The sequence below is a fragment of the Somniosus microcephalus genome, chromosome 13, assembly GCF_052327205.1.
Source record: "Somniosus microcephalus isolate GS21.2 chromosome 13, FLI_Smic_1.0, whole genome shotgun sequence".
NCBI classification, from domain to species: Eukaryota; Metazoa; Chordata; class Chondrichthyes; order Squaliformes; family Somniosidae; genus Somniosus; species Somniosus microcephalus.
Window position 1 is genome coordinate 93,818,074 of NC_140999.1, and position 24,546 is coordinate 93,842,619.

A 24,546-nucleotide genomic window follows, 5' to 3' on the forward strand; every position below is an offset into this window, starting at 1 on the left:
TGAAGTAGTTGACTCAGAGACTAGAGCCCTGAATTTAAATAAAGGAAACTACGATGGTGTGGGGGACTACGGTCTCCCGCGTAAAGAAATAGGCAACACAGCGAGCTACAAGAAATAGGTCTTTACTCCAACTCTCACAATACAGTACTGAATTTGTGAAGCCCGCGAACCTGTGATGACTCACGGATTGGTCACCTGCTGGAACCTGATTGGTTTTCCTTCTATCAGCAGCAGGCAAGTCTGAACGTGCCTTATTCCTCTCAGCTTGCAACTGTCTTGCGGGGGGAGGGGAATACAGCAGTTAAAAGGGGATCATACAGGTTTATCTACATACACACAGTGTTTCCCCAATGTGGCAACGCCACATACGCCCCCCCAGAATCCTCGTTAACTGTAAAAGTCAGTCTCTGCGGAGGTTTGACCAAGCGGCCGTAGTGGCTGTAGTAGCCATCTGGCGTGTGAGGAGGGCTGTCTGGGAGGTCGGCCGGTTGGTTCGTCAGCTGGTCTGGCGGCTGGTCTGCCGGTGGGCTGGCTGGACGGGCTGCCGGCGAAGGTGGGGCGGCGGTCGGAAAGTAAGGTTCTGGCGTGTCTTGGTCCTCTTGTGGAGCCGCCGCCAACGCGGGAGGTCTGCCCCACCGTGGGGGAAGAGCCAGCCGAAATGGGAAGCTGAGGTCCAGGTGCGCCGGTTTGAGGCGGTCTACTGAAATAAGGTCCGGCTTCCCGCCGACATCGATAAGAAAAGCTTTGTCCCCCGTCTCCAATACTGGGAAGGGGCCGGTGTATGGTGCCTGCAGCGGGCCTCTGTACACGTCCCGGCGCACGAAGACAAACTCCGCATGTCGTAAGTCTCGAGGCACGTAGGACGGCTGCGGGCCGTGTTGCGAAGTGGGCACTGGACGGAATTGCTGGGCCACGTCCTGGTGCAGGGAAAGCTGTCTGGCGGCCGACCACGGCTCCGTTGTCAGGGGGAGGAAGTCACCTGGTACTCTGAGCAGTTGGCCGTAGACCATCTCGGCCGCAGAGGCGCGGAGGTCCTCTTTGGGCGCGGTACGTAATCCCAGGAGAACCCAGGGTAGTTTGTCGATCCAGCTGGTGTCGACCAGGCTGGCGCGGAGGGAGGCTTTCAAAGAACGATGAAAGCGCTCGCAGAGCCCGTTGGCCTGCGGGTGGTAGGCTGTTGTCCTGTGCAACTTGGTGCCGAGGCCGGCGATGATGGCATTCCACAAGTGGGAGGTGAACTGGGGGCCTCTGTCCGAGGATATGTCGGTCAGCACGCCGAACCGGGCCACCCATGTTGAGACGAATGCTCGCGCGACGTCGGTCATGGTGGTGGAGGCGAGGGGAACCACCTCGGGCCATCTGGTGGTGCGGTCGACGATTGTGAGCAGGTGTGTAAAACCGTGCGACGGCGGCAAGGGGCCTACCAGATTGATGTGGACTTGGTCGAAACGCCTCTCGGGCACTGGGAAACACTCCAATGGCACCTTGGTGTGCTGCTGGACCTTAGCGCGCTGACACGGCACGCATGTGTTGGTCCAGTCTCTCACATCCTTGTGGAGTCTAGGCCAGGTGAACTTGGCGGACATAAGTTTCTGAGACGCACGCATCCCTGGATGTGAGAGGCCGTGGATGATGTCGAAAACTCGCTTGCGCCAGGTGGATGGAATGACCGGCCAAGGCGAGGGGACTGAGACGTCGCACAGGAGGGTTGTGCTGGCTGCGTGGAAGTGGATGTCGGCCAGGGTGAGGCTGGTAGTTGATGTCCTGAGGGCCTGGATCTCCGCGTTGGCAGCCTGGTCTCTCGCCATGCTAGCGTAGTCGACGCCCAGGTGCACTGCATGGAGCGAGGGTCTTGAGAGGCAGTCGGCCACCAAATTGTCCTTGCCGGCGACGTGGCGGATGTCCGTGGTGAACTCCGAGATGAAGTTGAGTTGGCGCTGTTGGCGCGCGGACCAGGGTTCGGTTACTTTGGCCATGGCGAAAGTGAGCGGCTTGTGGTCCACGAATGCGGTGAACGGCCGGCCTTCCAGAAGGAAACGGAAGTGCCGGATTGCCAGGAACAGGGCCAGGAGCACTCTGTCAAACGTGCTGTAAGCCTGCTCGTTCTTGCGCAGCTGTCGGCTGAAAAATGCCAGTGGCTGCCACGCGCCTTCGACCCACTGTTGCTGGACGGCGCCGACGGCATAATCCAAGGCGTCCGTGGTGAGGGCGGTCTTGGCACCCGGGATGGGGTGGGCCAGTAGTGCGGCGTTGGCCAAGGCGCTTTTGGTCTGGTGGAAGGCTGTCGCCATCTCGCTGGACCAGGTGAGTTGCTCTTTGCCCGTTTTGCCCCTGGTGGCTTCGTAGAGGGGGCGCATGAGTGCGGCAGCCTTGGGCACGAACCGGTGATAGAAATTGACCATCTCCAAAAATTCCTGCAGCGCCTTAACCGAGGTGGGCTGGGGAAAGTCCGCCACCGCCTGCACCTTGGAAGGTAGGGGAATGGCTCCCCTTGGCGAGATTCTGTGGCCGAGAAAGTCAATTTGGGCTGCTCCGAACTGGCATTTGGCCGGGTTGACGATTAGCCCGTGTTGGCTGAGGCGCTGGAAGAGGGAGCACAAATGCGCGATGTGCTCGGCCTTGCTGGTACTGGCCACGAGGATATCGTCCAGATAGATGAACAGGAAGCTCAGGTCCCGTAGGACGGAGTCCATGAGCCGTTGGAAGGCCTGTGCGGCGTTCTTAAGCCCGAAGGGCATGCGCAGGAACTCGAACAGTCCAAAGGGGGTGATGACCGCCGTCTTCTGGACGTCTGCATGGTGGACGGGGACCTGATGGTAGCCGCGAATCAGGTCGACCTTGGAAAAGACGGACTTTCCTGCTAGGTGTGCCGAGAAGTCTTGGATGTGCGGAATGGGGTATCTATCGGGCGTGGTGGCGTCGTTGAGCCGTCTGTAGTTGCCGCAGGGGCGCCAGCCACCGCCCAGCTTGGGCACAATGTGGAGGGGGGACGACCAAGGGCTGTTCGAGCGGCGGATGAAGCCCAGTTTTTCCATCGTGGCGAATTCTTCCTTGTCCACCGTCATCTTGTCTGGGTCCAGGCGTCTGGCTCGAGCGAACACTGGTGGTCCCGTAGTGGCGATGTGGTGCTCGACCCCATGCTTGGCTGCCGTGGCTGAGAAGGTCAGTTGTGTGAGCCTCGGGAAATCTGCGAGTAGGCGGGCGTAGTCGTCATGCGCCGGGGCGGAGCAGGACCCGACGAGGGCCGGGCTGTTGCTTTGCTGGCAGGCCAGTGAAGCGAAAGTTGCTGCGTTGATCAGGCGCCTGTCGCGGACGTCGACCAGGAGTCCGTGGGCGCAAAGAAAATCGGTGCCCAGCAAAGGATGTGCCAACGAGGCCGTCACGAAATCCCACGTAAATCGCTGGCCGTTGAAACAAACCTCGGCCCGTCGCTTTCCGAAAGTAGCGATGGCTGCGCCATTTGCCGCCACGAGGGGTGGGCCGCTGCGGCCTGCCTGGATGTCGAGCTGGGAGGCAGGAATTATGCTGCATTGGGCTCCGGTGTCGCAAAGGAATCTGCGCCCTGAAAGAGATTCGGTTATGTACAGCAGTTTACCTGCGGTGCCGATGGCCATCGTGGCGGCGGGGGTGCGGTCGAGCGGGCCTAGGCGGCGGCGCGGAGCTGGTGCGTTGGGCCGGGCGGCCATCTTGGTTTGATCGAAAGAGCAGGGTGCTCTGCAGCATTGGGCCTTGTGGCCGAAACGCGCATGGTAGTAGCATAGTTCTGCGGCCTGGCGTGGCGGCGCGCGCTCGGTGGTGTCGGGGAGCCTCGTGGTTGCACAGCCGAGTTGGGCGACAGCGAAAACTTTGTCCGCAGCGGCTGCCAGTTGTACGCAGTCCGTGATCGGGGACCCCGCGAGGGCAGTCTGTACCTGCTGAGGAAGCAGGCTGAGGAAAAGGGCCCGAAACAAAAAGCACTGCGGTTCAGAGCCCAGGAGCGCAAGCATCCGGCTCATCAACTGGGTCGGGGTAGAATCGCCGAGGCCTGGTAGTGAAAGAAGCCTGCGGGCCCTCTCCTCCTTGGACAGGCTGTAAGCCTGCAGCAAGCGGCCCTTAATGGTTGAGTACTTGCCGGTCTTGGTGGGTTCCCCAGCAGGTCGAGAACTTCGGCGGCGGTAGAGCTTGCTAGTGCTGAGACTATGTGGAGGTACCTTTCTTCATCGTCTTGAACCCTGCGAAGGGTGAATTGGGCCTCCGAGTGCGCGAACCAAGCTGGTGCTTGGTGTTCCCAGAAGGTGGGGAGCTTCAAGGACGCGGCGCCGGCCGACATCAGGCTGCTGCTGGTTGCCATCGGGTCGTTGCTGGCCTCTGTAGGGCTGCGTGAGTCGGGGGCTTCGGCCGCCGACATTCGGGGTCACCAATGTGGGGGACTATGGTCTCCCGTGTAAAGAAATAGGCAACACAGTGAGCTACAAGAAATAGGTCTTTACTCCAACTCTCACAATACAGTACTGAATTTGTGAAGCCCGCGAACCTGTGATGACTCACGGATTGGTCACCTGCTGGAACCTGATTGGTTTTCCTTCTATCAGCAGCAGGCAAGTCTGAACGTGCCTTATTCCTCTCAGCTTGCAACTGTCTTGCGGGGGGAGGGGAATACAGCAGTTAAAAGGGGATTATACAGGTTTATCTACATACACACAGTGTTTCCCCAATGGTATGAGGCACGAGTTGGCTAGGATGGATTGGGGAACGTTATTTAAAGGGTTGACGGTGGATAGGCAATGGCAAACATTTAAAGATCGCATGGATGAACTACAGAATTTGGTCATCCCTGTTTGGCATAAAAATAAAACAAAAGAGGTGGCGCAACTGTGGCTAATGAGGGAAATTAGGGATAGCATAAGATCCAAGGAGAGGATATATAAATTGGCCAGAAAAAGCAGCAAACCTGAGGATTGGGAGCAGTTTAGGATTCAGCAAAGGAGGACAAAAGGATTAATTAAGAGGAGGAAAATAGAGTATGAGAGTAAGCTGGCTGGGAACATAAAAACTGACTATAAAAGCTTCTATAGATATGTGAAGAGAAAAAGATTGGTGAAGTCAAGCGTAGGTCCCTTGCAGTCAGAATCAGGGGAATTTATAATGGGGAACAAAGAAATGGCTGACCAATTAAATACATACTTTGGTTCTATCTTCACAAAGGGGGACACAAATAACCTCCCAGAGATGCCAGGAACATAGGGTCTAATGAGAGGGAGGAACTGAATGAAATCAGTATTTGTAGGGAAATGGCGTTAGGGAAATTGACGGGATTGAAGGCCGATAAATCCCCAGGGCCTGATAATCTACATCCTAGGATACTTAAGGAAGTGGCCCTAGAAATAGTAGATGCATTGCGGGTCATCTTCCAAAATTCTATAGACTCAGGCACAGTTCCCATGGATTGGAGGGTAGCTAATGTAACCCCACTATTCAAAAAAGGTGGTAAAGAGAAAATGGTGAATAATAGACCGGTAAGCCTGACATCAGTAGTGGGGAAAATGCTAGAGTCCATTATAAAAGATGTACTAGCAGAGCACTTGGAAAACAGTGACAGGATCGGACAAAGTCAACATAGATTTACAAAAGGTAAATCGTGCTTGACTAATCTACTGGAATTTTTTGAGGATGTAACTGGTAGAATAGATAAGGGAGAACCAGTGGCTGTGGTGTATTTGGACTTTCAGAAGGCTTTCGATAAGGTCCCGCATAGGAGATTAGCGTGTAAAGATAAAGCACATGGGATTGGGGTAAGGTACTGACTTGGATTGAGAACTGGTTGGCAGACAGGAAGCAAAGAGTTGGAATAAACGGGTCTTTTTCCGAGTGGCAGGCAGTGACTGGTGGGGTACCGCAGGGATCGGCGCTAGGACACCAGCTATTCACAATATGTATTAATGATCTAGACGAGGGAACTAGATGTAATATCTCCAAGTTTGCAGACGACTCAAAGCTGGGGGGGACGTGTGTGCTGTGAGGAGGATGCCGAGAAACTCCAATATGATTTGGACAGGTTGGGTGATTGGGCAGATGCATGGCAGATGCAGTATAATGTGGATAAATGCGAGGTTATCCACTTTTGTGGCAAAAACAGGAAGGCAGATTATTATCTGAATGGCAATAGATTGGGAGAAAGGGAAGTGCAACGCGACCTGGGTGTCCTTGTGCACCAGTCGCTGAAGGTAAGCATGCAGGTGCAGTCGGCGGTTAAGAAGGCAAAAGGTATTTTGGCCTTCATAGCGAGAGGATTCGAGTACAGGAGCAAGGATATCTTGCTGCAGTTGTACAGGGCCTTGGTGAGGCCACACCTTGAGTATTGTGTGCAGTTTTGGTCACCTTTATCTGAGGAAGGATGCTCTTACCATGGAGGGAGTACAGCGAAGACTCACCAGACTGATACCTAGGATGGCAGGAATGACGTATGAGGAGAGATTGGGTCGATTGGGCTTGTATTCGCTGGAGTTTAGAAGAATGAGAGGGGATTTCATTGAAACTTATAAAATTCTAACAGGACTAGACAGACTAGATGCAGGAAGGATGTTCCCGATGGCAGGGGAGTCCAGAACCAGGGGTTACAGTCTAAAGATAAGGGGTAAGCCATTTAGGACAGAGATGAGGAGGAATTTCTTCACCCAGAGAGTGGTGAACCTGTGGAATTCTCTACCACAAAAGGCAGTTGAGGCCAATTCATTAAATATATTCAAGAAGGAGTTAGATATATTTCTTAAGGCTAAAGGGATCAAGGGATATGGGGAGAAAGCAGGGACAGGGTACTGAATTTGGATGATCAGCCATGATCTCATTAAATGGTGGAGCAGGCTTGAGGGGCCGAATGGCCGACTCCTGGTCCTATCTTCTATGTTTCTATGAGAAGGGAGGATGAGGAGAAAATGGAAGGTGGATGGAAGGGGAGAAGGTGGAAGAGTGGGGACGAGGTGGGAGAGAGGAGAGGAGAAATTTGAAGGGTGGAGGGCAGAGGAGATGGGTGAGGGGTGAGGAAGGGAGGAGGAGAGTGGTGAGGAGAGCAGGAGAAAATGAGAGAGGAGGGAAAAAAAAGGGAGAGGAGCAAAAGGGGGAAAGGATGTGGGAGGAGAGGGGGAAAAGAGGCAGGTGGACTGAGGGGGAAGGCAAAAATAAGGGGAGAGGAACAGGAAAAGTGAAGTTGAGAGAAGGAGGCATGGGGTTGAGGGGGGAATGGGGATGGAGTGGGAAGAGGGGCAGAATGGAGAACAGGGAGAGGATTTGATAATGGAGAGGAGGAACAGAGTGGAGATGGGGTCGGTTTGGGGCACAGGATCAAGGAGAGATGATAATAGGAAAGGAGGAGAGTAGGGATGGGGAAAAGGGGGGAGAAGCGGAGCGGAGGAGAGGAATGGAAATAGAAGGTTGGAAATTGTTACAAGGATAGGGGAGGCAGAGAGGAGGGCAAGGAAGGGGATGGGGGAAGTGGAGTGAGGGTCCGGAGGGAACTGCAGTCAGGGGAGAGCTAGGGAAGCCCAGGGGAAGGCCTAAGGTTTTCTTGTTCCTGCTTCTTCTCACCAACAATAAATCCTTAAGACAATTAAATCAGTTACATTTCTGGGCATCTTCTGGCCCCGCTCCTGCTTGCTGCCAGGATTCACTGTAGGATCAAGAATTAAAATTGAGTTGGGGTCCTAATTGCATTATAGGACCCCAATATTTACATATCAATGAGGCCCCTGCTTTCCTTTGGCAGGTCCTTACCAGAAACTGTAAACTGCGCAGTTAAAATGGCAGCAGGCCGCAGTGCATCAGGAACTCAGAGGGAAGTGTATGACAGCCATTTTAACCATTCGCCCACACCATTTCAGTTGGGTGGCAGGATTAAAATCAGGCCTATAGAGTGTGTATTGATCCAAATACTAAGGGCAGGGAGTCACGTGATATATTTCAGTAAGCCAGAATATAGTGGACAAGGATTATTTGTTCATTCCTGAGCCTCATTACGGATGTGTACAGTCGTATACTAGCCTGAAAGCCAAGTCATGAATTCAAATGCCACCATGATAAATTATGAAATTAAATTCAGCAAATCTGGTAATGGTTGACTCTTAGGCCGGAATTTTGCCGGTGCTCAGAGTGTGGGTTTGGAGGAGGGACCGCTGTCAAAATTGCAAAGAATGACAGCGGGTAGGAAACCTGCTGTCAACCCGCCTCCAATCAATCTTCCCAAGAGTCGGGTCCCCGATTTGCGCATGGACACGACACCCAGCGGCAGGAAGAGGATTAAAGCCACTTACCTGCCTGTTAACAGGTACTTGATAGTAGTTAACAGGCTCTTTTTCAATTTTGCCGCTTCTGCCTCGGGCTTCTCGACATCCAGACACAACGCCAGGTAGGTGTGGCATGTTGTGAGTCTGCTGTAATGTTTCTGGATTGATGACAGCTGCAGAAGTGGTGTGAAGGATCCAATGGTGCATTGGTGAGTTTTAGAGGTAAGAAAATGTTGAGAAAATCATTTTTAATCCATTTACACTTTTCTGTAGGTAAGAAGTTTTGAATTGGATGTCTAGTCCCACCTCATTGGGAGAACCTCTCTCACCAGTGACAGATTGCTTCTGTCACCTCACCTGCAGCTGCCATCTGTTCTAGCCTATGGAGGGAGTCATTGGAGAGCCTGGGTGCAAGAGCTCACCTTTGAACAGTCATTGTCAGTGTTTGCAGCACCTCAATGCTGTCAAACACTGAGAAATGAGCCGTCAAAATAAAATTGTGCCTGGTCCCTTTAAGAAAACCGGCAGATGATGCGTCATCAAATGACGTCATCTGACCGGCTTCCCCTTAATTGGCTGGCAAGCCTGCAGGGCAGGCTTAACAAGATCAATCAAGGGAAAATCACATCCGTGGGCCGGATGTAGTTGGGGGCACGACTGGAAACCGGAAACCACATAACCCGCTCCCAACCTGCATCCAATGACAAAATCGTGGCCTATATGTTCTCTAAAGTGCCCTAGCAACTCGCATAAAAAGCCCACCATATTTTCAGGACAACGAGGGATGGGCAATAAATGAGGATTGAGATGGAATTGGGCTAGAATGCAGAGTTGTTTTGTCGAGAGCCAAACAAGATCTTTTAAATTGGAGAAAGGACTTGCACGCCCATGACTTTTAGGCAGTGATGCCGGTCCAGACACAACTCCAGTACACAAGTGGTTCAGGTAGAGGTGAGGTACATATGGAGGTATAGGTCAGCTGGTGATACACGTACAGATAGAAATACTGATACAAGTACAGGAAGAGATACAGATATAGATATAGCTTTACTTTACCACACCACTTTTTATACCTGTATGAGATATAGGTACAGTAATACATACAGAAGTACATGTGCAGATGTTGGTACAGGTTTAGATACATGTACAAGTAGAGATACAAGGGGTAAGTTTAACCTAACCCGCCCAGCAGGAAGCTGAGAGGATCAAATCAGTTGCCCATTTTACACTCCACCCGATTTTACACTCTGCCGAAGCCAATGGAAAGTAAAATGGTTCGATGACCCTATCATATTAACTTCTCACTGAGCAGGTTAGATTAAAATTATCTCCACAAGTTCAGGTACCAATATGGGTACACGTGAAGATGCAAGTTCAGATACGAATATGGGTGCAGGTGTAGATACAGGAAAATACAGGTTCAGATACAAATATGGATACTAGTGCAGGTATAGAAAGATACAGGTTCAGATACCAATATGGGTACAGGTGTAGATACAGGAAAGTACAGGTTCAGATACCAATATGGGTACAAGTGTAGATACAGGAAAACACAGGTTCAGATACAAGTACAGAGAGGCATAGATACTGGTATACAGATGGAGACGGGGGTTCAGATGCAGGTCTGTCTGTTTGATCTTGCTGGTTAAAATTTTTCCCACAGTTCAATGGTAGGATAGCCAACAGTGCCAGTGTCTGAATCTTACCGGTAGTTGTCTGCACATAGAGCTGGAGGCCCAGGTTATTGTTTGGATTCACCACCCAATGATTACTTGTGGCTGTAATATCGAATACCAGCCACCCTTCCTCTTCAGCCCAGATAGTCATAGAGTCCAGGGGAAACAAGTCGGACTCACTGAAAGAAAATAAAGGGATGTTATGCAAATTCCTGGTAACCTGTACTAGAAAAGGTTGCCTCAACTGACTCTTAATTCATTTGTAGATTGTTCCTGATTGTAAGATTCTCAAAATTCAGCAGATCCCCCAAAACCAAGAAGATTACCCTAAAGAAGGGATTTTTGGACTGTTAATAAACCATGTCAGAATGGTATAAGAATATTGGGCCTAAGGGAGATTTAAAATCAAAGACCCCAGGATTTTGGTTTTATTTTTAAAAGCATGTTCGAGCCTGTGGAAGGAAAAAGGCTGCAACAAAGGAATTGGGATTGGCTTCTGTAAATGGACAGTTTTGGGTATTGGCATTAACCAAGCTGCCTAGGGATTTATCTAGACTGTCTCAGTCATTTTACATACTGACAATAGACCAATGGAAAAGCAGTTCCCGCCCAAATTACAGAACAATCCAAAATCTTGCATAATGCAAAACATGCCACCAACCAACAAAAGAACCTTGGCCCCCACAGGAAAAGACAACTTTACTACAATTAATCAAGAGGTTAAACAATCGACGGGACCATCCCGAAACCACTCACCATCCCGAAACCAATTAAACAATTGAACAAATCAATATTAATGAGCCCGCCCAAAATCTAACAATTAGCAGGCCTCGTTTAGTACAATTGGAGGCCTGTTTTTACAAGAAAGCAGTTAGTTCATCGAGGGGAGTTCATCAAGGAAATCATCAAGAAGCAGTTCAAGCAGTTCTCTCTCTCTACAGAGTTCAGCAGTCAGTTCAGAAAGGCAGCTCCAATTCCAATTCCAATTCAAATGCTTTATTGGCATGAAAGTTTACAGAGAACCATATTGCCAAAGCTTACATAGCAAAAAGGTACAGTTTTCCAACATTCTGTAGGTGTCAATCGATTTGACATTTGTTGGGTATATACAATATTACTTTTAAACAATATTAATTTTAAACAGTCTTTGTACTTCATTTGGTACGTTCAATATTAATTTTAAACAGTCTTAATTTTAAACAGTCCTCAGGTTGTGACATGTTGTTACATATTTGGCCCCAAGGTATGGTCTGTCTCCTTCTCCTAGGACTAATCTCAATTTTGACAGGTCATCCAATTCCTTGAAATCTGGGGTTGTTTGGCTTAGCTTGTTGAATAATATGTTTCTTGATGTGTTGAATTTTTCGCATTTTAGGAGGAAATGCATCTCTGTTTCAACCTCGCCGGCCAGACATTGATCGCATATTCTATTCTCTCTAGGCTGCCAGGATTTCTTGTATCTGCCTTTTTCAATTTCCAGTTGGTGGTCGCTTAGTCTGTACCTGGTGAGGGTCTGTCTCTGTTTTGTGTCTCTGATGGTCGTGAGGTAGTCTGCCAGTTTATATTCTCTTTTTAGGGCCCGGTAACATTCTAATCTGCTTTGGCTTTCGGTTATTTTGTTCCAATGTTCCAGGTAGGTTTCTTTGCATTTTTTAATGATTTGGTTCACTCGGATTGGTGTTTGGACGGCTGTGTTGGTCTGGGGCTGGTCAGGGTCCGGCTGAGTACTTAGTTTCAGTTGCAGCTGACTCAGGGGACTCTTTTCTGGGTTTAGCTCTTGGGTCTGAAAGGCTTTGAAATGAAGGGTGTCTGGGGAGCTAGATTTGAGGTGATTTAGGAAGTTTAGTGCTCGTTTTTGGATGTTTATTATCAGTGGGTATCTGCCTAGTTCGGCTCTGCATGCATTTGTTGGCGTTTTTCTTTGGGTGCGAAGGATGCTTCGGCAGAATTCTGCATGTAGGGCTTCTATTGTGTGTTTTTCCCATTTAGTGTAGCTTTGGTGATTTAGCGGGCCCCATACTTCACTACCGTACAGTGCAATGGGCAGGATTATGCTGTCAAATATTTTGAGCCAGATTTTGATTGGGATTTGGATGTTGTAGAATTTTCTTTTTATTGCATATAGGGCTCTTCGTGCTTTTTCTTTTAGTGCATTCACTGCTATGCTGAAGCTCCCTGATGCTGTAATAGTTAGACCAAGGTAGGTGTAGCTCATAGTGTGTCCTATAGTGGTATCACTGAGGGTAAACTGGTATTTGTTTTCCTGACATCTGGGCCTTTTTTGAAAAATCATGATGTTGGTTTTCTTTAGATTTACTGTTAGAGCCCAATTTTGGCAGTATTTGTCGAGTAGGTCTAGTTGTTGCTGTAATCCCTGTAGCTGTAGCTCTCTCTCTCTACACAGTTCGCTCTCGAGTTCGACACAGGAGTTCTCCCTCTCTGGAAGCAACAGTTCACAGTCTCTCTTTCTGGAAGCACCAGTTCTCCACAGAAGTTCTCAACAGTGTCAGCGATCCAGAACATCACCAGACACGCAGTCGAATTCCTCTACCGCGTCCGGGGTACTGCAGGCACCAACCAACACATCCAGCGAATTCCGAAACCGCGAACCAGCTCAACTGTCAAGGATTCGTTTGGTGAGCATTATCCCTGGTCCTTTTGGAGCCCAACTTAGTTAGTGAAGTGGGATTGGGAGGGGTGAAGTATTTGTCTACTGTAATTTTCCCTCATATGTACCGAAGTGTTCCCCATTTTTAGAGTGTTAAGATTATTGTGTTGTATTTTCTTTCTCAAATAAAGATCAAAATTCTTTCACCAAAATTCAGTTGTCGGCTGCAATTTCATTACAGCCCCCAAATAAGTCCAAGGTCTAGAATCAAGGGAATGGGAGCGATTCGAACCGCTCATAAGTCAGAGGCGAAGCTGACCCCAAACACCACCCCCTACATGATATACATATTTTATCTAATATATACATTGTAGCCGATATATACATTGTACCCGATATACACATTGGCCCATAAGTTCAGCCACGCTGCGCCTACTTTTTCAGGCACTAACTGGTCTACTAAGGCCCCAATATGGCGGGCAGGAAGCTTGCGCAAATTTCCATTTGGAAGTGCACCCCCTGCCATATTGGTGAAGGGAAAAAGTAGGCATCAGGGACCATGCCTGAAACAGATGCTCGGCCCTAAGCATATGCAATACCCGAGGGCCACTGCAATGCTAGCCTGACCTTGGTTTCTTCTTCACTAACTGGCTGTTTGCGTCTCACCGGCTCCATTGTAATGAGGTCCGAGACACAGAATAGAGGCCGCCTCGGGTCTCACCATTCAGGCGCAGCGAATGATACCAATATGTCCCAGTACTGATATACACCCAGTACCTGTCCACCCATACACACAAAAATGGGCATGCTTAAATTTCTACTTCATTGCACCTGATATTACAACCAGTACCTGCTATACACCCAGTATCTGATATACACTCAGGCTGTGAAATTTGGTACTTCGGCATCGTCATTTAAGGCTGGCGCTGGCAAAAAAAATGGTGGTCACCTCGCTTGCAGCCAGTGCCTCGGCGGTCGCTATATTGGGCAGGTCGGTAGCACGGCCTTTGCCTTTGTGCAGCGATAGAATTCAAATGAGGCAGATTGTGAAGTCAATCAGGATGCAACGCTAATTTGACGCACGACCTGCCATTTTCGATGTCACCGTTCCAATCAATGCCCTCTCCTAAACATGAACAGCTGAATGCACGAGGGACACCCCACCAGTGATATTTAAAGGGATCATCAACAACTTTCAGGTAACTTGCTTTTTTATTTCTACTGGCTTTGTGTAAGTTTGCAGAACTGTTTGGAGCTTTCTAGAGTTATTTAAAGTTGGTGACAAAGAGTGTTGCTGTAAGTAGAGAAGGCCTTGCTTCTGAATTCAAGGGTTCTGGCCAGACCACTTGCTCCTAGTCATGGGCGCTCTATTTGTAGTCCCCCTCACTGCAACATGACAGGGAGATGGAGCAGAGGCAGCAAAGAAGAGGACAAGCTGTTTGCAGAGAGAGGGGGAGGAGGGGCAGGCGGGCTCTCAGCAGTTGGCCTTACCCACCTAGGGTCTTCCGAGAGCACTTCTACCTGCACTTAAGCCAGGAGCAGTGTATTCGGAGGCTCCGTTTCACCAAGGAGGTGGCCACAGAACTCTGCCACCTCTTGGAAGCAGACCTACAGCCTCAGAGCATGGTAACGATGGTGCTGCCAGTGCCCCTCAAGGTGACCGTGGCCCTGAAGGATTTTGCTACCGGATCCTTCCAGGCCGGAGCAAGCGACATAGCTAACATCTCCCACTTTGCCGTCCATCGCTACATCCGAGAGGTCACAGAGGCTCTGTACTCCAGGAGAAGGCACTATATTGTCTTCTCTCTGAACAGAGAGAAGCAAGAGGAGTGCGCATGTGGCTTTGCCAGGATATCGAGCTTCCCCATCGACTGCACACGAGGCTTTGTGGGCACCGCATTTCAATCCTGAGATGTACTGCAACCGCAAAGTCTACCACTCTGTTAATGTGCAGTTGGTGTGCGACCAGGCCCAGCACAACATGATGGCGAATGCCCGGTATCCTGGCAGCAGTCATGATGCCTTCATCCTGCGCCAGTCATCTGTGCCATCTCGTCGAACCCGAGGATGGCTGCTTGGAAACAAGGGCTATTCACTCTACACCTGGCTGATGACTCCCTTCCGCAACCCCACCACTCATGGTCAGTAGTTATATAAGGACAGCCATGCTGCCACGAGGAACGTCATTTAGCAGACCATCGGGGTGCTGAAGCAACGGTTCTGTTGCCTTGACCACCCGGGAGGAGCCCTCCAGTACATGCCGGAGCAGGTGTCCCATTTCGTGGTGGTCTGCTGCATCCTCCACAACTTGGCCATCTTGGTTGAAAAAGAGTGGGAGCAGAGCGGAGCGGCTGTTTAAAAAGAGCGGGATCAGGGCGGAGTGGCTGTTTATAAAAAGAGCGGGAGCGGAGCGGAGCGGCTGTTTTAAAAAGAGCGGGATCAGGGCGGAGCGGCTGTTTATAAAAAGAGCGGGAGCGGAGCGGAGCGGCTGTTTAAAAAGAGCGGGATCAGGGCGGAGCGGCTGTTTATAAAAAGAGCGGGAGCGGAGCGGAGCGGCTGTTTTAAAAAGAGCGGGAGCAGAGCGGAGCGGCTGTTTAAAAAGAGCGGGATCAGGGCGGAGCGGCTGTTTAAAAAGAGCGGGAGCAGAGCGGAGCGGCTGTTTATAAAAAGCGGGATCAGGGCGGAGCGGCTGTTTATAAAAAGAGTGGGAGCGGAGCGGAGTGGCTGTTTAAAAAGAGCGGGAGCGGAGCGGCTGTTTAAAAAGAGCGGGATCAGGGCGGAGCGGCTGTTTAAAAAGAGTGGGAGCGGAGCGGCTGTTTAAAAAGAGCGGGATCAGGGCGGAGCGGCTGTTTATAAAAAGCGGGAGCAGAGCGGAGTGGCTGTTTAAAAAGAGCGTGAGCGGAGCGGAGCGGCTGTTTAAAAAGAGCGGGAGCGGAGCGGCTGTTTATAAAAAGCGGGAGCGGAGCGGAGTGGCTGTTTAAAAAGAGCGGGAGCGGAGCGGCTGTTTATAAAAAGCGGGAGCGGAGCGGAGTGGCTGTTTAAAAAGAGCGGGAGCGGAGCGGAGCGGCTGTTTATAAAAAGCGGGAGCGGAGCGGAGTGGCTGTTTAAAAAGAGCGGGAGCGGAGCAGCGCGGCTGTTTATAAAGAGCGGGAGCGGAGCGGAGCGGAGTGGCTGTTTATAAAAAGCGGGATCAGGGCGGAGTGGCTGTATAAAAAGAGCGGGAGCGGAGCGGAGCGGCTGTTTATAAAGAGCGGGATCAGGGCAGAGCGGCTGTTTATAAAAAGCGGGATCAGGGCGGAGCGGCTGTTTATAAAAAGCGGGATCAGGGCGGAGCGGCTGTATAAAAAGAGCGGGAGCGGAGCGGAGCGGCTGTTTAAAAAGAGCGGGAGCGGAGCGGCGCGGCTGTTTATAAAAAGAGCGGGAGCGGAGCGGCGCGGCTGTTTATAAAAAGAGCGGGAGTGGAGCGGAGCGGCTGTTTAAAAAGAGCGGGATCAGGGCGGAGCGGCTGTTTATAAAAAGAGCGGGAGCGGAGCGGAGCGGCTGTTTTAAAAAGAGCGGGAGCAGAGCGGAGCGGCTGTTTATAAAAAGCGGGATCAGGGCGGAGCGGCTGTTTATAAAAAGAGCGGGAGCGGAGCGGAGCGGCTGTTTAAAAAGAGCGGGAGCAGAGCGGAGCGGCTGTTTATAAAAAGCGGGATCAGGGCGGAGCGGCTGTTTAAAAAGAGCGGGAGCAGAGCGGAGCGGCTGTTTATAAAAAGCGGGATCAGGGCGGAGCGGCTGTTTATAAAAAGAGCGGGAGCGGAGCGGCGCGGCTGTTTATAAAAAGAGCGGGAGTGGAGCGGAGCGGCTGTTTAAAAAGAGCGGGATCAGGGCGGAGCGGCTGTTTATAAAAAGAGCGGGAGCGGAGCGGAGCGGCTGTTTTAAAAAGAGCGGGAGCAGAGCGGAGCGGCTGTTTATAAAAAGCGGGATCAGGGCGGAGCGGCTGTTTATAAAAAGAGCGGGAGCGGAGCGGAGCGGCTGTTTAAAAAGAGCGGGATCAGGGCGGAGCGGCTGTTTAAAAAGAGCGGGAGCAGAGCGGAGCGGCTGTTTATAAAAAGCGGGATCAGGGCGGAGCGGCTGTTTATAAAAAGAGTGGGAGCGGAGCGGAGTGGCTGTTTAAAAAGAGCGGGAGCGGAGCGGAGTGGCTGTTTAAAAAGAGTGGGAGCGGAGCGGAGCGGCTGTTTAAAAAGAGCGGGAGCAGAGCGGAGCGGCTGTTTAAAAAGAGCGGGAGCGGAGCGGAGCGGCTGTTTTAAAAAGAGCGGGATCAGGGCGGAGCGGCTGTTTATAAAAAGAGCGGGAGCGGAGCGGAGCGGCTGTTTTAAAAAGAGCGGGAGCAGAGCGGAGCGGCTGTTTAAAAAGAGCGGGAGCGGAGCGGAGCGGCTGTTTATAAAAAGCGGGATCAGGGCGGAGCGGCTGTTTATAAAAAGAGTGGGAGCGGAGCGGAGTGGCTGTTTAAAAAGAGCGGGAGCGGAGCGGAGCGGCTGTTTAAAAAGAGCGGGATCAGGGCGGAGCGGCTGTTTAAAAAGAGCGGTAGCAGAGCGGAGCGGCTGTTTATAAAAAGCGGGATCAGGGCGGAGCGGCTGTTTATAAAAAGAGTGGGAGCGGAGCGGAGTGGCTGTTTAAAAAGAGCGGGAGCGGAGCGGAGCGGCTGTTTAAAAAGAGCGGGATCAGGGCGGAGCGGCTGTTTAAAAAGAGTGGGAGCGGAGCGGCTGTTTAAAAAGAGCGGGATCAGGGCGGAGCGGCTGTTTATAAAAAGCGGGAGCAGAGCGGAGTGGCTGTTTAAAAAGAGCGGGAGCGGAGCGGAGCGGCTGTTTAAAAAGAGCGGGAGTGGAGCGGAGCGGCTGTTTATAAAAAGCGGGAGCGGAGCAGAGTGGCTGTTTAAAAAGAGCGGGAGCGGAGCGGAGCGGCTGTTTATAAAAAGCGGGAGCGGAGCGGAGTGGCTGTTTAAAAAGAGCGGGAGCGGAGCGGAGCGGCTGTTTATAAAAAGCGGGAGCGGAGCGGAGTGGCTGTTTAAAAAGAGCGGGAGCGGGAGCGGAGCGGCGCGGCTGTTTATAAAGAGCGGGAGCGGAGCGGAGCGGAGTGGCTGTTTATAAAAAGCGGGATCAGGGCGGAGTGGCTGTATAAAAAGAGCGGGAGCGGAGCGGCTGTTTATAAAGAGCGGGATCAGGGCAGAGCGGCTGTTTATAAAAAGCGGGATCAGGGCGGAGCGGCTGTTTATAAAAAGCGGGATCAGGGCGGAGCGGCTGTATAAAAAGAGCGGGAGCGGAGCGGAGCGGCTGTTTAAAAAGAGCGGGAGCGGAGCGGCGCGGCTGTTTATAAAAAGAGCGGGAGCGGAGCGGAGCGGCTGTTTAAAAAGAGCGGGATCAGGCCGGAGCGGCTGTTTATAAAAAGAGCGGGAGCGGAGCGGAGCGGCTGTTTTAAAAAGAGCGGGAGCAGAGCGGAGCGGCTGTTTATAAAAAGCGGGATCAGGGCGGAGCGGCTGTTTATAAAAAGAGTGGGAGCGGAGCGGAGTGGCTGTTTAAAAAGAGCGGGAGCGGAGCGGAGTGGCTGTTTAAAAAGAGTGGGAGCGGAGCGGAGCGGCTGTTTAAAAAGAGCGGGATCAGGGCGGAGCGGCTGTTTAAAAAGAGTGGGAGCGGAGCGGCTGTTTAAAAAGAGCGGGATCAGGGCGGAGCGGCTGTTTATAAAAAGCGGGAGCAGAGCGGAGTGGCTGTTTAAAAAGAGCGGGAGCGGAGCGGAGCGGCTGTTTAAAAAGAGCGGGAGCGGAGCGGAACGGCTGTTTATAAAAAGCGGGAGCGGAGCGGAGTGGCTGTTTAAAAAGAGCGGGAGCGGAGCGGAGCGGCTGTTTATAAAAAGCGGGAGCGGAGCGGAGTGGCTGTTTAAAAAGAGCGGGAGCGGAGCGGAGCGGCTGTTTATAAAAAGCGGGAGCGGAGCGGAGTGGCTGTTTAAAAAGAGCGGGAGCGGAGCGGCGCGGCTGTTTATAAAGAGCGGGAGCGGAGCGGAGCGGAGTGGCTGTTTATAAAAAAGCGGGATCAGGGCGGAGTGGCTGTATAAAAAGAGCGGGAGCGGAGCGGAGCGGCTGTTTATAAAGAGCGGGATCAGGGCAGAGCGGCTGTTTATAAAAAGCGGGATCAGGGCGGAGCGGCTGTTTATAAAAGGCGGGATCAGGGCGGAGCGGCTGTATAAAAAGAGCGGGAGCGGAGCGGAGCGGCTGTTTAAAAAGAGCGGGAGCGGAGCGGCGCGGCTGTTTATAAAAAGAGCGGGAGCGGAGCGGAGCGGCTGTTTAAAAAGAGCGGGAGCGGAGCGGAGCGGCTGTTTAAAAAGAGCGGGAGCGGAGCGGCTGTTTAAAAAGAGCGGGAGCGGAGCGGAGCGGCTGTTTAAAAAGAGCGGGAGCGGAGCGGCTGTTTAAAAAGAGCGGGAGCGGAGCGGAGCGGCTGTTTAAAAAGAGCGGGAGCGGAGCGGAGCGGCTGTTTATAAAAAGCGGGAGCGGAGCGGAGTGGCTGTTTAAAAAGAGCGGGAGCGGAGCGGCGCGGCTGTTTATAAAGAGCGGGAGCGGAGCGGAGCGGCTGTTTAAAAAGAGCGGGAGCGGAGCGGAGCGGCTGTTTAAAAAGAGCGGGAGCGGAGCGGCTGTTTAAAAAGAGCGGGAGCAGAGCGGAGCGGCTGTATAAAAAGAGCGGGAGCAGAGCGGAGCGGCTGTTTAAAAAGAGCGGGAGCAGAGCGGAGCTGTAAGGTTTCGCAAAATTTTGGAAATTTCTGCAGCCCCCGAAGATTATTTGATTAAAAGAAAACCTGGTTGGAATGTACCTTAAAAACCCAGGGCATCAAAAATGGCTGTCAGGCCTCGTGGCAGAAGACAAAGGCAGCCTGTCTGAACATCCCCCATCACTGACTGAAGTACTTGAGGTATTTAAACCTGTCAATCAACTGCGGTTTAGGAAGTTCAACAGAGGAACAAAAGGATTGTTTGTTTACACGAGCTCTCTACAATGTTGACTCAAGGGCTTAAGTACTTAAAGCTGTCAATCAGTTGCGGTTGGGCGGTGACCACAAGACAATGGATTGTTTACAAAGCACTTGAGTGCTGTTGACTGAACACTTAAGGACTTGTTTGTCCAGCACTTGAGACATTTTAAACTGAGCACAAACCAATTAAATGAATGGGAAACACATTCAAACCCATTACATTCAATGGGGACAGATTGGTCCCTTTTGTATAGCCCAGATATATCCAGATTTGGGCGCGAAGATAACGGCTCCCAATGGGGTATAAAGATAGCCCCTCAGGAAGCCACTCTCTCTCTCTCTGCCGCCTCGCCTCCGTGCCCTGCTTACCAGAGGAACTGCTCAGCAGACTACCCAAAGAAGTGGAATACCAGCAGTTACTTTTGAATTACTGGGGTATCTCTACTTCGGGGCAGTGAAAAATCTAAGACAGACCGCAGGGGCATGGAGCAGGCGTTCACTGGTGAGCATAAGCTTTCTGGCCCATTACAAGGCAAACTAGGTAGGTATTAGGGGTGGGAATTAAAGGGGAATTTTGTTAAATTGTAATTTTAGTCAATTTTCCCTCGATGTGTCCATTTTTCCTCCCTGTTAAGCAAAAGTGTGCTGTATTAAGTAAAGGTGTGCTGTATTAAGCAAAGGTGTGCTGTATTAAGCAAAGGTATGCTGTATTAAGTAAAAGTGTGCTGTATTCATCATTATTTTCAATTTATTCTTTATTTCAATAAATACTGGTCTTCTTTGCACCCAAGCATGAGTCTCGTTTTGTCTACATCGCTACTGAAATTAGTCCGGCGGTCAGAACCAGAAAGGGGAGCGATTCGAAACAGCATGGGGCCTGGAGCAGCTCAGATACTTCTGACTGGCCAGAGACAAACCCCAGGGGCAACCAAAAACCACACCCCACCTTCCCCCCCCTTTTCTACAGAGCGGCTGTTTAAAAAGAGCGGGAGCGGAGCGGAGCGGCTGTTTAAAAAGAGCGGGAGCGGAGCGGAGCGGAGCGGAGCGGCTGTTTAAAAAGAGCGGAGCGGAGCGGCTGTTTAAAAAGAGCGGAGCGGAGCGGCTGTTTAAAAACGGCGAGCCCGGAGCAGAGCGGAGCGGAGCGGCTGTTTAAAAAGAGCGGGAGCGGAGCGGAGCGGCTGTTTAAAAAGAGCGGGAGCGGAGCGGAGCGGCTGTTTAAAAAGAGCGGGAGCGGAGCGGAGTGGCTGTTTAAAAAGAGCGGGAGCGGAGCGGAGCGGCTGTTTAAAAAGAGCGGGAGCGGAGCGGAGCGGCTGTTTAAAAAGAGCGGGAGCGGAGCGGAGTGGCTGTTTAAAAAGAGCGGGAGCGGAGCGGAGCGGCTGTTTAAAAAGAGCGGGAGCGGAGCGGAGCGGCTGTTTAAAAAGAGCGAGCCCGGAGCAGAGCGGAGCGGAGCGGCTGTTTAAAAAGAGCGGGAGCGGAGCGGAGCGGCTGTTTAAAAAGAGCGGGAGCGGAGCGGAGCGGCTGTTTAAAAACGGCGAGCCCGGAGCAGAGCGGAGCGGAGCGGCTGTTTAAAAAGAGCAGAGCGGAGCGGCTGTTTAAAAAGAGCGGAGCGGAGCGGCTGTTTAAAAAGAGCGGGAGCGGAGCGGAGCGGCTGTTTAAAAAGAGCGGGAGCGGAGCGGAGCGGCTGTTTAAAAAGAGCGGGAACGGAGCGGAGCGGCTGTTTAAAAAGAGCGGGAGCGGAGCGGAGCGGCTGTTTAAAAAGAGCGGGAGCGGAGCGGAGCGGCTGTTTAAAAAGGGCGGGAGCGGAGCGGAGCGGCTGTTTAAAAACGGCGAGCCCGGAGCAGCGACAACCGACCTGGGAGGGAAAGAGGTAGAAAGATTCAAAGTGTGATGTCACAGGAAAGCAGGGAAGTGATTGGTTGGTCAGTTTTTCTTGCTTTTTATTGGGCATTAATTTAAATTAAGAGCCGGGATTCAAAACTAAACGTTCAAAACTTAAACACTTCATTAATTAAATAGATTAGAGATGGCAGGGCAGGCAATGTGTTACTGCTGCAACATGTGGGAGCTGGTGTACGCCATTGAGGTCCACGGCGACCACATTTACAGCAAGTGTTGGTTGCTTGAGGAACTTCAGCTCCATGTTGATGAGCTGGAGTCCAAGCTTCAAACACTGCGATACATCAGGGAGGGGGAGAGTTACTTGGATGCTGTGTTCCAGGAGGCAGTCACACCCCTTGGATTAATTCATTCAAATTTGGTCCATGGTCAGGGATAGATGGGTGTGACTATGAGCAAGGCAGGTAGGGGGACCCAGGAGGTAGTGGTGGAGGAGCCTCAGCCTTTGCTCATGTCCAACAGTTACGAGGCTCTTACTCTCTGTGTGGGCAAGAGCAGGGACTGCAGTGAGGATGAGCAAACTGACCACAGCACTGTGGTACAGGGAGCCATTCAAGTGGGGGGAGCCAAAAGAAATGTGGTAGTGGTAGGGGACAGTATAATTAGGGGGATAGACACTGTTCTCTGCAGCCAAGAGCGTGAGTCCCGAAGGCTGTGTTGCCTGCCCGGTGCCAGGGTAAAGGACATCTCCTCTGGGCTGGAGAGGAACTTAGAGTGGGAGGGAAAAGATCCCGTTGTCATGGTCCTTGAAGGTACCAACAACGTAGGTAGGACAAAGAAAGAGGTTCTGCTGAGGGAGTATGAGCAGCTCGGGGCTAAATTACAAAGCAGAACCACAAAGGTAATAATCTCTGGATTACTACCTGAGCCACGTGCAAATTGGCATAAGGTAAATAAGATCAGAGAGATGAACGAGTGGCTCAATGATTGGTGTGGGAGAAATGGGTTGCGATTCTTGGGGCACTGGCACCAGTACTGGGGTAAGAGGGAGCTGTTCCATCAGGACGGGATTCATTTGAACCAGGCTGGAATCAATGTCCCGGCGAATAGAATAACTAAGGCTGTAGATAGGGCTTTAAACGAAATAGTGGGAGGGAGCGGAAATTTAAAAAGTCAAAGAAAAATGAGAAGGCAAAAGTGCAGGGTAGCGATAGGGGTAACGATAACCAGAGCATGACAGGAAGGGACAGAGCGTATACACATAAGAGTGCATCAGAAAGAGGGATCAGAGTAGGGAAAAATGGTAAAAAGACAAGATTAAAAGCTCTATATCTAAACACACGCAGCATTTGTAATAAGATAGATGAGTTGACAGCACAAATAGAAATAAATGGGTATGATCTGATAGCCATTACAGAGACGTGGTTGCAAGGTGACCAAGGCTGGGAACTGAATATTCAGGGGTATTTGCCATTTCATAAGTATAGGCAGAAAGGAAAAGGAGGTGGTGTAGCTCTGTTAATAAGGGATGAGATCAGTACAGTAATGAGAAATGATATTGGCCTAGAAAATCAAGACATAGAATCAGTTTGGGTGGAGACAAAAAATAATAAGGCTAAGAGGTCACTGATGGAAGTGGTCTACAGGGCCCCAAACAGTAGCCACACTGTAGGACAGAGTAGAAATCAAGAAATAATAGTGGCTGGTAAGAAAGTTACGGCTATAATCATGGGAGATTTTAATCTTCATATTGATTAGACAAAGCAAATTGGCAAAGGTAGACTTGAGGAAGAGTCCTCAGAGTGTATGCAGGAACAATACATTGTGGAACCAACCAGGGAGCAGACTATTTTAGTTCTGGTAATGTGTAACGAGGCTGGATTAATTAATTATCTCGAAGTGAAGGATCCTCTTGGGAAGAGTAATCATAACATGGTAGAAGTTCAAATTCAGTTTGAGGGTGAGAAAGCTAGGTCTCAAATTAGTGTCCTGAACTTAAATAAAGGTAATTACAAAGGTATGAAGGCAGACTTGGTTAAAATGGACTGGGGTAATATATTATAGGGTAGCACTGCAGAAAAGCAGTGGCAAACATTTAAGGAGATATTTCATAACTCTCAGCAAAGATATATTCCAGTGAGAAAGAAAGACTCCAAGAGAAGGATGAACCATTATCCGTGGCTAACTAAGGAAGTAAAGGATGGTATCAAATTGAAAACAAATGCATACAATGTTGCGAAGAATAGTGGAAGGCCAGAGGATTGGGAATTTTTTTTAAACCAGCAAAAGACAACTAAAAAAATGATAAAGTGAGAGAAGATAGCTTATGGGAGTAAGCTAGCAAGAAATATAACAACAGACAGTAAGAGCTTCTACAGGTATATAAAAAGGAAGAGAGTAGCTAAAGTAAGCATTGGTCCCCTAGAGGATGAGCCTGGGGAATTAATAATGGGAAACAGGGAAATGGCAGAGACTTTGAACAAATATTTTGTATCAGACTTCACAGTAGAAGACACTAAAAGCATCCCAATAATGGATAATCAAGGGGCAATTGGGGTGGGGGGGAGGAACTTAAAACAATCGCTATCATTCGAGAAAAAGTACTAGCCAAACTAATGGGACTAAAGGTGGACAAGTCCCCTGGACCCGATGGCCTGCATCCTAGGGTCTTAAAAGAGGTGGCTGCAGAGATAGTGGATGCATTGTTTGTAATCTACCAAAATTCCCTGGATTCTGGAGAGGTCCCAGTGGACTGGAAAACTGCAAATGTAACACCCCTATTTAAGAAAGGAGGGAGACAGAAAACAGGCAACTATAGACCAGTTAGCCTAACATCTGTCATTGGGAAAATGCTAGAGTCCATCATTAAGGAAGTGGTAGCAGGACATTTAGAAAATCATAATATAGTCAAGCAGAGTCAGCATGGTTTTATGAAAGGGAAATCATGTTTGACAAATTTGCTGGAGTTCTTTGAGGATGTAACGAGCAGGGTGGATAAAGGGGAACCAGTAGATGTCGTGTATTTGGATTTCCAGAAGGCATTCGATAAGGTGCCACATAAAAGGTTACTGCACAAGATAAGAGCTCACAGAGTTGGGGGTAAAATTTTGGCATGGATAGAGGATTGGCTAACTAACAGAAAACAGAGAGTTGGGATAAATGGGAAATTTTCACG

At 50.5% G+C, this 24,546-nt stretch overlaps 1 protein-coding gene across 1 annotated transcript in view; it reads right to left on the reverse strand.

The window, feature by feature from the left end:
- LOC147108494 (bone morphogenetic protein 7-like) overlaps positions 1-24,546 on the reverse strand; it is a 107,442-nt gene that overhangs the window by 56,761 nt on the left and 26,135 nt on the right. The window contains 1 exon segment of the mRNA XM_086004276.1: positions 9,962-10,110. Within this exon segment, the coding sequence (XP_085860402.1) occupies positions 9,962-10,110 (149 nt within the window).